Source organism: Pelophylax lessonae (genome assembly GCF_965119305.1).
Source record: "Pelophylax lessonae genome assembly, chromosome: 8".
NCBI classification, from domain to species: Eukaryota; Metazoa; Chordata; class Amphibia; order Anura; family Ranidae; genus Pelophylax; species Pelophylax lessonae.
This window is the reverse complement of record NC_138775.1, coordinates 161,119,654-161,132,901: the sequence shown is the minus strand read 5'-3', so window position 1 is coordinate 161,132,901 and position 13,248 is coordinate 161,119,654. Positions and strand designations below refer to the sequence as shown.

Here is a 13,248-nt window from a genome sequence, read left to right as displayed (position 1 = left end):
GGTTGCAACGGAAAGTAGATTGAGGGATGGCCCAGAGGATCGGTTGTGTGGTGGACGAGGGATTGGCCTAGATGGGCATGATGGGAGGGAGGACCGTCTTTTTTTCCAATTAAAGACCCGGTCGAAATTGTAGTCATCTATGTCTCTCCGAATTTTTCCAAGTTTGGTTTGGAGTAATGAATCTTCTTTCTTTTTAGTGTGTAGTTTCAGCGAATGAAGCCAAGAGGTAGGAATATGGTGTGTGTGCTTGCCCAGAATGGAAATATTGTCCTGGAATGCTAGAATGTTTTCTTCATATTTAGATTCTCTTAGCTACTGGGTATTTTCCCATGCTATTTCCCATGCTATTATTTCACCCCCCCCAACGTATTGGTTCATCTGAAAGAACACTGGTCTCCTGGATTCAGTTCCAGCAGACCCAAGCATATACTGCCACAATTTATCCAACATATTATTTACTAGTAATCTTATTTTTTACTTTTCCAATTTCATTTAATTATTCATCATTTATTCATTAATATTACTATTAGTAATATTATTTTTACCATTATTTCTTTCACGTATTTTTTGTCAATATGAGCTTTCATCTTCATTATCCTTTATTTTTATTCTCCTTTTTTTATTTTTTATTTATTTTTTTTAATTTTAATTTTTTTTTTTCTTTATTTCACTTTAACTTCACACAACACCATCCACACTACTGGTGTGTATATGTTAATGCACATATATGTGCGTTTGCACATAAACATATATAATTTCCCAGACCACCTCTTATAACCCCATCGATGGAATATATCTCCCCTTTTTCCCATACAAACTGACATACATACACACTGAATTCTTATTTTCATCAGTGGACCATAGATCACCTTTTCCTATGCAAGCGCACATATCTAATGAGCTTTGACACTATTTTAAATCTTTTTACAGACAGTTGTTATTGTCCATTTGCTTTCGACCATTTTAATTGCTTTTGAATACTTTGTATAATTAAGAATGTGCCATTTAGCATTGCAATAGCGATTACAAGCTAGGACCCAGGAGACACCCCCTCGTTCCTATTTAAGTTCACCCTTGACATGGCTCAGCTAGACCTGAAGATGGAGTGCATGCTCCGCAAACGTGTCACCTTGGCAACCCCCCTGCACCCGGAAGTCGAGCACAGGAGAAGCCGCCGGACTGTCTGCAGAGCTGCGGAGAGGCTGACGTCTATCAGCCATGTCCTAGGATCGGGCAGCCGCTGAGGCCATCCTGAGGCATCCCTCCTCCCAGGGGACTCTTATGTTAGGATTTGACTTTTTGAGCCAGAAGCACACTCTGTACCTAAGTGTGAGTACCTATGTTTCTTCTGCCACAATAAACATATTATGCTGCACTCAGATGACACTTGTGTTTTTCTCTAGTTACTGAACAAGCCCATTCTTGCTTGAACATAGAGCAGCCGTCCCAGGAGCCAGCACCCATCTCCTATCAACATACCAATTGCATTAGACTTGCCACGCTTTGATGGACTTATATGCATTTTTCTTTATGTATGACATACCCATTGCATTAGACTTGCCACTCTTTAATAGTCTCATATGCATTATCCTTTTATGTATGACATTTTTTATTATTGCTCTTGGCCACCCACCCTGTTTTATCACCTATAGGGGCATTTGCGCCAGTATATTTTTTTTCGCTATTCGATGAATAATGGTGATTGACTGATTATAAGCTCTAACCCTCAAAGCTATATATATATATATATATATATATATATATATATATATATATATATATGTGCTTTGAACCCCGCTGAACCTCTTCTAGAAACAGAACTAGCAATTTCAAATCTTCACTTAATAAGGTCTTAACATTACTCTAATGGGTCCCCTTTAACAACTGTGAGTACTCAAATTCCTGTCCTAGCAAGGCCTTGCGGAATCTTGGCCGGCAGTTGGAGCGCACGCTCTGCCCGCACAGAGGTATATCGGCTCCCCCATGATCCTTCACTCTCCCGTGGCTCCCTGGGAGTATAGTCCCTCCTGCCATCCACACAACAGCCTGCCTTCAGTTCCAAACTATATCCCCCACAATCCAATTCGTCCATTTCCAGGGAATGCCGATCATTCTTGTAAAGAACCTTAAAGGAGCACTCTGGATACATCATAATGATAACTTGAATATAGGTATTTATGACATATATGCATATGTAGTAGTCCCAGCTTGGCTACACTTGTGTGGGTTTCCACTAGGTTTCTCGCCTCCCACACTTCAAAGATTAGGGTAAGTCAATTGGTTCCTTCCCAAAATGGCCCATATATCAATGTGTATGTATGCGTGTGTGATGTGGGAGGGGAGAACTGTGGGGGAGTTTTTCTAAAACTGATGCATTCTTAATCTGTGCAGCTGTGCATGGAAGCCAATCCTCTTCTAACTTCAGCTTGTTCAAATAATCTTTGACAATAGGCCCCTGTTCACATTGGCGCGATTTCACATGTCAAATCTCATGCCAAATCGCAGCCTATTGCCGACAATGGCACTGTCCTAATCGGTGGAATGCTGACTTTGCGGCGCTGCATCGATTTCCAAAAATAGTTCCTGCACTACTTTTGGTGACTTTGAGGGGTGATTTGAATAGACATCTGTGCATGAACCCGCACAGATGTCTTTTTAATCGCCCCCCGAACTCGCAGTGAAAAGCAGGTTTAAAATCATGCGAGTTCAGCGGAACTCGCATGATTACAAATCCACGTTCAATGTGAATGAGGGCTTAAACCTGGAAGCTGATTGGTTTCTATGCAGAGCTGCACCAGATTTTGCAAGCTCCAGTTTTAGTAAATAAAGCTGTGTATTTGTCGATGCAATTGAAATACCTTTAATAGATGTAATGCAGGCATGTTGTACATGTGACAGTAGTTTTCTAACTTTTTTTTTTCACTATTCAAGAGCAAGGAGAGAATTGCTCATCTCCGCCATTCGTTGCAAATGGAGAAGTGAAAGACTTTATACAGGAACAATATACTTCTGGCTCTATATTGGAATATCAATGTCAAAAATATTATAAAGCTCTGGGAAGTTTGGAAATTACTTGTAGAAATGGACACTGGACAGATTCGCCAGTTTGCCTAGGTGAGAACAGAAGACAATGTTTTTATCATTTTAAAGCTGAGCTCTTGGGAGATAAAAAAAAAAAAAAATTAATGCAATTCCAGATTTAATAATAAGTCATTGAATGTGCTTTTTTAATACACACCATGTAAGTACTTGATTGTAATCTTGTATCAGCTTTTGCAGTCCCCTGTAATGCAGAGACCAGGTTGAGAGAAAGAGTTAAGAGCAGTGCTCATAGATTGACAAGGGTCAATGTGATGGTGGAAAGATCAGTGTGACATAAGAATGAGCTCATCAGACAGCGGATTCTGGTTTCACTTTCCAGACACGTACTAAAGGTGGAAAATACATGTAAGTGTCACTTAATTGCAGCATAGAAAATTATGGTCTACTGCTTGCCAGACAGGACTGGGCTGTGCGTCATAGCTATAAATGTCAGAATTGTAAGGACAAAAATAGGAATCTTTTGCCAGGTAAAACAGTTGCCCAATATGTATTTTAATGTTTTGCTGGAGTTAGTGTGAAAAGTGATGCACGGAAGAATCCCGTGGACAGAAAACTGGTATTTGGACATTTTTGAGCTGACATTTAATAGCACTGTTTTTAGAGGTGATAGTTGGTTACTTCAAACTGTTAAATGCAAAACCACCAACTTGAACACTAACAAAGAAAAATGTACCATGTTAAAAACAATTCGATTTTAAGCATATACAGTAAAATTAGCAATGGTTTGAGAGAACATAACTGCCAGTCTGGAAATGTGTTTCATAGTGAGTCATGATTGAATAACCTTAGCCTTACATGGAATGAGTAAAAGGTTGTAAATGTGCCTCCAGCTCTAAAGAAAGCATTGACATCATGCGTGGCCAACAATTCACTGTGCTACCAGAAAAAGTTTACATATATGCCATTAATTACAGATCGTTCGTTTTGTATGAAATAGTTTTTTCGTTTTTTTGTTGAAGATTCTTCGGTGTCACATTTCTTGGAGCAAGAAAAATTAGGTGGTGTTTTCACACTATTATTGGCGTCACTTTTTTTTATAATATTCTTTAACCACTTGCCTACAGTGCATTTTCACCCCCTTCCTGCCCAGACCAATTTTCAGCTTTCAGCGCTCTCACACTTTGAATGACAATTACTCAGTCATGCAACACTGTACCCATAAAAAATGTGTGTCCTTTTCTTCACACAAATAGAGCTTTCTTTTGATGGTATTTAATCACTACTGTGTTTTTTATTTTTTGTGCTATAAATAAAAAAAGACTGAAAATATTGTGAAAAAACACATTTTTCTTTGTTTCTGTCATAAAATTTTGCAAATTAGTAATTTTTCTTCACAAATGTTGGCCAAAATTTATATTGCTACTTATCTTTGGTAAGAATAACCCAAATAAGTATATATTATTTGGTCTTTGTGAAAGTTATAGAGTCCACAAGTTATGGTGCTAATCATTGAAAATTGATCACACTTGATGTACTGACCACACCTGATGTACTGAAGGCCTATCTCATTTCTTGAGACACTAAAAAGTCAGGAAAGTACAAATACCCCCCAAATGACCCCTTTTTGGAAAGTAGACATTCCAAGGTATTTAATAAGGGGCATGGTGAGTTTTTTGAAGTTGTAATTTTTTCCCACAATTCTTTGCGAAATGAAGATTTTTTTTTTCAAATTGACGTATTAACAGGTTATTTCTCTCACACAGCATATGTATACTTGCAACTACACCCCAAAACACATTCTACTACTCCTCCTGAGTATAGCGATACCACAAGTGTGAGACTTTTTCACAGCCTGGCCACATACAGAGGCCTAACATCCAAGTAGCACCGTCCGGCATTCTAGGAGCATAAATTTTTACATATAATTTCCTGACAGCCTATCGCACTTTTGAAGGCCCTGGAGAACCAGGACAATGGAAACCCCCATAAAATGACCCCATTTTGGAAAGCAAACAGCCCAACGTATAATTTTTGAGGCATAATGAGTCTTTTGAATATGTATTTTTTTTCCACAAGTTTTTGGAAAATGTGGAAAGAAATTTAAAACGGATTTTTTTTTACACAAAGCTGTCCATTTATGCAATATTTCTAACACATAGCATGTACATAGCAAAAATTGCACCCCGAAATACATTCTGCTATTCCTCCTGAGTATGGCGATACCACATGTGTAACACTTTTACACAGCTTAGCCACATACAGAGGCCTAACATCCAAGTAGCACTTTTCACAAAGTTGTCCATTTATCCACTTTAAGACTGGGCCTATTTTTGACACTTGGTGTTTACAAGCTAAAATCATTTTTTTTGCTAGAAAACTACTTAGAACCCCCCAACATTATATATATATATATATATTTTTTAGCAGAGATCCTAGAGAATAAAATGGAGATCATTGCAATATTTTTCATCACATAATATTTGCGCAGCAGTCTTCCAAATGCAATTTTTTTTTAAAAAAATTCACTTTTTTTAATTAAAAAATAAGAAAACAGTACATGTAGCCCAATTTTTTTCCATAATTTTTTTCCATAATGTTACGCCGAGTAATTAGATACCCAACATGTCATGCTTCAAAATTGTGCACGCTCACGGAATGGCGCCAAACATTGGTACTTAAAAATCCCCATAGGCAACATTTTAAAAATTTCTACAGGTTACCAGCTTAGAGTTAAAGAGGAGGTCTAGCACTCAAATTATTGCTCTCGCTCTAACGATCGCGGCGATACCTCACATGTGTGGTTTGAACACCGTTTACATATGTGGGCGGGACTTGCGTATGCGTTCACTTCTGCGCGCGAGCTAACGGGGACAGGGCGCTTTAATTTTTTTTTTTATTCCTATTTATTTTATTTATACATTTTTTATTTTTACACAGTTTTTAGAAAAATAAAATGTTTTGATCATTTTTATTCCTATTACAAGGAATGTAAACATCCCTTGTAATAGAAATAGGCATGACAGGTCCTCTTTATTGTGAGATCTGGGGTCAAAAAGACCTCACACCTCACAACTACACTAAAAAAGAAAAAAAAAATTGTTGAAAAAGAAAAAAAAAAAAAAAAGCGGCCCTTTAAACCGGTTGCTAGGCAACGGCTTTTGACGTAGCTCCGGTCCTCCAAGACCATCTTGCCCTCACTAGACTTCCTGTCTCTGAGGATCCGGGACCGGATAGTTTTCCCCGCTGCCGGCAGGTCCGGTAAGCTGGGAAAATGTCTGGGACGCGGCGGAAGGGGGGGGCACTTCTTCCCCTGCACCGTAAGGGTAATTCTGCGGTGAATCCGCCACTGGGACCACCCTTATCTGAAAGCCGACTGCCCGCCGTTTAAAAGAATACCGGGGTTAAGGGGGCTATCTGCTGCCATAACCCCAGTATTTAGCTTTAAAAGGCCGACGTATATAGTCGTTAGGCGGTCGGTAAGTGGTTGCATGTATATAGCAAAAATTGCACCCCAAAATACATTCTATAAAGCAAAGTGTACAGGAATAGTCCGAGTTCATCTCCGATCCGCTACTATTAGCGATTTAAAATTCCGAATCGGATTCGGATTGGATTCGGATACTGATGAGAGCTCCCCGGTGCTCTCATCAGTCATGGAGAGGACCTGAAGGACCTCCTCGCTGCTGTACATCCTTTTTGACATGCTGGCTGTGATGGGCTGTGCGACGGGTGACGGTTAACTGCGGATGATCACTGATGGGTGGCAGGTGACTGATAGGTGGCAAATGACTGATAGGTGGCAGGTGACGGTCACTGATGGGGTGACAGGTGACGATGACTGATGAGGTGACAGGTGATGGTCACTGATGGGGTGACAGATGACGATGACTGATGGGTTGACAGATGATGATGACTGATGGGGTGACAGGTGATGATGACTGATGGGGTGACAGGTGACGATGACTGATGGGGTGACAGGTGACGAGGACTGATGGGGTGACAGGTGACGATGACTGATGGGGTGACAGAGGACGATGACTGATGGGGTGACAGAGGACGATGACTGATGGGGTGACAAGTGACAATGATTGATGGGGTGACAGATGACAATCACTGATGGGGTGACAAGTGACGATGATTGATGGGGTGACAGGTGACGATGACTGATGGGGTGACAGGTGACATTGATTGATGGGGTGACAGGTGACGGGCGATGGTGCACGGCAGTACTGATGGCAGTCTCTGGTGACCGGTGAACTTTAGGCTACGTTCACATGTGAGCATAGCGATCGCGGGCAGAATCACCGCGATTCTGGCCACGATCCGGAAATCATTGCAAATCACGGGACGCCTGTGCGTTGCCCGTGATTTGCAATAGCACCCCAAACGCTGTGCGATGTTGCCGCCATTTCTGCCTGCCTAATCGTGGTAACATCGCGCAAACATTGCACAATGCCCCAAAGAAGCTCTTGTACCTTTTTTGGGCGTCATGCGATGTTTGCGCGATGTTACCGCGATTCGGCAGGCGGAAATGGCGGCAACATCGCACAGCTTTTGGGGTGCTATTGCAAATCACGGGCAACGCACAGGCGTCCCGCGATTTGCAATGATTTTCGGATCGCGGGCAGAATCGCAGTGATTCTGCCTGCGATCGCTACGCTCACATGTGAACGTAGCCTTATGGGTGTCAATTTCTGGGCACTGATGAGGTGACTGTTGGGTGACAGGTGCAATTGGGGGGGGGGGGGCTGAGGACTGTGTGGGGACCTTTATTTGTGTGCTTTTACTTTTACAGGTGTATAGAGCAGTAACTCACTGTTTCTGGCTCTGCTCTCCTCACACTGGAAACTGTGTGAGGGGAGAAGAGCTAGTAACAGTGAGTTACTGCTCTGTGTTTACATTTTGTGATCGGCTGTGAATGGATTCACAGCCGATCACATAGTAAACAGTCACTGTCAGTGACTGTTTACTACTGCCGGTGACTAGCTGTGTTCCTACGGAACACACAGCCACCGACATGACCGCGCTGCGCGCTCCCGATCGCGCATGGGCGGTCTTCTCCTGTACTCCTTTATTGTGATCGGCTGTGTGATTAGATCACAGCTGATCACATGGGAAACAGCCATGCCCATTGGCTGTTTCCCCCCTGCCGGTGACGGGCTGTTTCCCGGGGACATGCCGACACCGGCAGTGCAGGGCGGCGCGCACACGATTGCGCGCCTGCCCTGCCTGAATGGGCCGCCATCATATGACGGCGGCCCAGAACAATGGTCGCACCGCTCCGCCGTAATAAGACGGCGGGTGGGCGGCAAGTGGTTAAAGCAGATCTCCAGTCTCTCCAACCCATGGTTTTATTTTTTAACCCAATTGTGGGTTATAACTATTTCGTGTACACCCAGCGGATCCAGCTCGGTCCTGCAAAAATCCTCTCTGAATTCTGCCCTTGCTTAATCCCGTGCCACCATCTTCTTAGGGGATGTAATTGCGAGGCTCCCTAGCTCTTCTGGATTCACCTTATGATGGCGCGGCGCTGGTCCCGCTTCCCTCCTCCATTCTCAATGATGGACTTATGCCTCCTGGAATATGTGACTTGCAGATCCCAGGAGGCACAGCAGGCATAATGCACATTGTTTGCCTAGGCAAATGACGTGCATAGGGAGGCCAAGGTGGAGCTTTTTTTTAAAAAAAAAAAGGCAAACAAGAAAAGAAAAAAGTGAATACTGTAAGAAAAGGAAGGGGGGAGAGGAGGCCTTTTATATTTAAGGGGGGAGATCTGCTTTAATTGTAATACAGTCAGGTCCATAAATATTGGGACATCGACACAATTCTAATCTTTTTGGCTCTATACACCACCACAATGGATTTGAAATGAAACAAAGATGTGCTTTAACTGCAGACTTTCAGATTTAATTTGAGGGTATTTACATCCAAATCAGGTGAAAGGTGTAGGAATTACAACAGTTTGTATATGTGCATCCCACTTTTTAAGGGACCAAAAGTAATGAACTCATTGGACGGCGCTTCACAGTGCAGATGGACAATGACCCGAAGCATACTGCAAAAGCAACCAAAAAGTTTTTTAAGGGAAAGAAGTGGAATGTTATGCAATGGCCAAGTCAATCACCTGACCTGGATCTGATTGAGCATGCATTTCACTTGCTGAAGACAAAACTGAAGGGAAAATGCCCCAAGAACAAGCAGGAACTGAAGACAGTTGCAGTAGAGGCCTGGCAGAGCATCACCAGGGATGAAACCCGGTGTCTGGTGATGTCTATGCGTTCCAGACTTCAGGCTGTAATTGACTGCAAAGGATTTGCAACCAAGTATTAAAAAGTGAAAGTTTGATTTATGATTGTTAATCTGTCCCATTACTTTTGGTCCCTTAAAAAGTGTGAGGCACATATACAAACTGTTGTAATTCCTGCACCGTTCACCTGATTTGGATGTAAATACCCTCAAATTAAAGCTGAAAGTCTGCAGTTATCTAGTTTGCTTCATTTCAAATCCATTGTGGTGGTGTATAGAGCCAAAAAGATTAGAATTGTGTCAATGTTCCAATATTTATGGACCTGACTGTATTAGTAGAATTTAGAGTTACCTTAAATTTAAGGGTTAGGGCTAGGAGTATTTTATGTTTAGGGTCAGGTTGGAGGCTGGGATAAGGGTTTAGAAGTATGTTTAGGGTCACAGTTGGATATAACGGCTAGGTTAAGATCAACAGTTATGTTTTTGGGATTAAATTTGGGGTTACAATTCAGTTTGAAGGTAGGCCAGGATAACAAAGTTTTAGGGATTTCGTTGAGATTAAGGGGCTGATTCTTCAAAATGTATTTTTCTTCCTGAAAAATAGAATTCTATATAAAATGTTTCTGTGTGTGGGCAGGATTAAAATTAGGGGTTCACAGTAAGCTATTGCCAGCCATATGCTTGCTTTCTATCAGAAACGTAGATCAAAGTAACCCACCACCAACAGTTTCTACTTGAAAAGATTGGGAATTCTGGTAGTGATGTTTTTGCAAGAAAAAAAATATGTTGAAATCGAAGGAAATTGCCAGTATATCATGATTACAAACTCAGCCTTCTTGTACAGAAAGCTTCTTGCTCTGGAAAATTAATCTTTGCACCAGCAGACTGGTAATGATTGTCACTGGGGTATATTAACTGAGTAGTTAACTCTTTACACACACCTTTACACACATGCACACAGGCTGGTCACCACCATGTGTTTTACGTTCAATATGTTTATACAAGAGTTTAACAAATAACAAAAAAATAGTACAGCAGCATAAGGTAGAGATGACAGAAGGCATGGTCACAACAAGCTCATTAATTTGTGTGTAGGTTTTCTTACAGTACAGTATATGATGGTATATAAAGAAAAGGGAAGCAGTATGCATTATAACATGGCGGCAATCAAACGGCAGTACAGATAGGTCATGCCAAGAAAGCCATAACAAACTGCTTCTTCTGTCTATTCTCAAAAAGGCTTTTATAAAAACATTTGAAATAATGAAAGACACAGTATTAGGATATACCGAGGAAAAAGGAGAGAAAAAAGGAAAAGGAGACAGAGTGCAGAGGACAAAAGAGAAAGAGAGCAGACCTAGGGTTCTTCAAAGCCAGGAACAGTATTCATTCCTCCAGTTGGATATGCATATACGATGCTCAGGGAGACCATGTCTGTTCAAATTATTTAACCTTATCATGCAGCACACACGCCAACTTCTTGTGGATTATGTTTATTATAGGTAAATCGTGCATTTGGCTACTAAGACAAAAAAATAAGCTAGTCTCTGTGCAATATGGGGGATATCAAGGATAACTTCATTCAATAAGGCATAGAGATGTTGATTTACTGCCTCGTCTAACACTTGATGGAGCACAAAAAAAAAACCTGTTCCAATATTCCCTGATAAGGGGACACTCCCACCAGATATGATACATAGTACCCCTCATGGAACATCCACGGAAGGACAGAGGAGAAGGGCTTGAATACATCTTAGCTAGGTGGGTGGGGATACATCTGGTATGGACTTTCAGGTTTGCCGCTATAAGAAAGATGTTTATGATGTCACGAATCGTGGCATGAAAGCATTATTGCTTTCTCGTGTTGGCTGACAAGTCCTTGTCCTAGTCCACCATATAAGATAACTTTACTGGGGAGAGTAGCAACAGACCATAAATCAGTGAGATTCCTCCTCTTTGACCCGTGTCCCTATTGCACCACATTCCATTTGGAGATAGGGAGGGGTGTCCTGCCCCATCGGCATAAAGTTTTAAAATAATGTGAAATTTTGTCAGAATTGAAAATTTTCAGAATGTGGTAGATTAAACCTAGATACACTGTGGGCCAGGGTGAAGGGTCTAGTCGCTGTAAAGCAGTACCCAATTCTATAGAGGCCTTTGTCTAGCCACCGTTTAAATTCTCTAGCATCCATACCCAGAGGAAATGTAGAATCATTAAAGAGGTGGGCAATAGGGAGAAAATTTGAGATTAAGCTATCATGGGTCCAACATTTATCCCATAAAGCTAGTGAGTGGGAAAGGGTCAGGGCCAGGACTGCTGGGCAGGCTTTTGGGGTTTGCCACATCACAAAATCAATGGTGAACCAACAAATAGCTTGTCATTCCATCTGTACCCAATCTGGTTTTTCACATGTGGAGTAAACTGCTGATAATTGTGTCAATTGTGCCTCTCAGTAATATAGTCACAAATTCGGGGCACCCAACTTGCCCCGAGACCTAGAGGCATATATGAACTTTTTTTTGCAAACCTCTGTTCCAGTGAATCCCAGATATTTGATCAATTTCGATTGAAAGCGTGATAAGTCAGGACGGTCTATCGCTATAGGAAGAGAAGGAAAAAGAATGTAGCCGGCAACACGTCATCCAAAACAAATGAATGTTTTTATGCAGGTCGAGTACAGGTATACAACCGCTGTATACCTGTACTCCGCTGGCATTAATAAATTCATCTGTTTTGGATGACGTTTTTCCAGCTACACTCTAGCCACTAGCCAGAGCACAGCTGTCTCAGGGAATCCACAAGGGCGTTGTTTTTTTTTTTCTAAACTAAAAAGATAGAGCACCTTTGGAAAACTTGTCATTTTAGTTGTATTTAAATGGCCCAACCATGAGAGGTCAAACAGGGACCACTATATAAGCTCTGTTTCCAAGTGCCTAAATAAGGGTGTGTGTTTAAAACAGCAAAGTTGGGATATAGGTGAGAAGAGGACTGAGGTATCCTGCCATTGAAAAGGATAGTGATCTTTAAGCCTAGTAAGGAGATTGGGAGGTAAATTAATATTCAGAGCCAAAGATTTAGTTTTAGTAACTTGAAGACCCGAAATCTCACCAACTGACACAGAACATGCATAATATTCGGGAGGATCGTCAAAGGGGAGCTGACAAAAAGTAATAAGTCGTCTGCAAACAGGACGCATTTGTGCATCCTTGGTCACGTTGCAACCTTTAATGTCAAGATTATCTCGAAGTGCAATGACCAATGTTTCAACTGCAATGGCAAATATTAGCAGTGACAGTGGGCATACCTGTCGTGTTCCACGAGCAATGGATATGGGTTTGGATAAATGACCCTGCAATTTAGTTTGGGCCTTAAGATTGGAGTACAGAGACCACAAGATTCGTAGAAACACAGGGCCCACCCCCTACTCCTCCAAAATACGAAATCAACAGGACCAGGACACCGAGTCGAAGGCCTTTTGTAAATCAATACTCAGCAAAAGGCCTTCCTGGGCAGGCTCCCCATCCCACTTGGAATGTAGAAGAGAAATTACATTGACAGATTTTCTGATCTGGTCAGGGCCTTGCCTCCCAGGGATGAATCCCACCCAATCCTTATAAATATAAAGACTGATAAAAGAGGACAACCTATTTTCCCTAATTTTAGTCAGAAATTTGAGATCATTATGTAAAACCCTCTAGTGTGCTAGAAGTAGATTTTTGTACAGAGTAGGTAAATTGTTCAGGTTTGGCTAGCAGCCAAGTCTGTGTGTTTTTCTTGGTCAGGGTTTGAGTAACTCAGGGAGGGCTGGATGACTCACAGGCAGCATCTCTAAGACCCCCCCCCTACTTCTGGAAACTTGCAGAAGATTCCAGAAGAATGTGGATGGAGGTGAGGAGAAGCTGTCCAGAGTGTTCTGAGGGCCCTGACCAATCCCCAACAGATGGGTTGGCAGGGGAGCA

At 41.7% G+C, this 13,248-nt stretch overlaps 1 protein-coding gene across 1 annotated transcript in view; it reads left to right on the top strand.

The window, feature by feature from the left end:
• LOC309562075 (coagulation factor XIII B chain-like) overlaps positions 1 to 13,248 on the top strand; it is a 106,382-nt gene that overhangs the window by 51,419 nt on the left and 41,715 nt on the right. Inside the window, exon 6 of the mRNA XM_082266192.1 lies at positions 2,932 to 3,114. Within this exon, the coding sequence (XP_082122318.1) occupies positions 2,932 to 3,114 (183 nt within the window). The remainder of the gene's footprint in view (positions 1 to 2,931; positions 3,115 to 13,248) is intronic.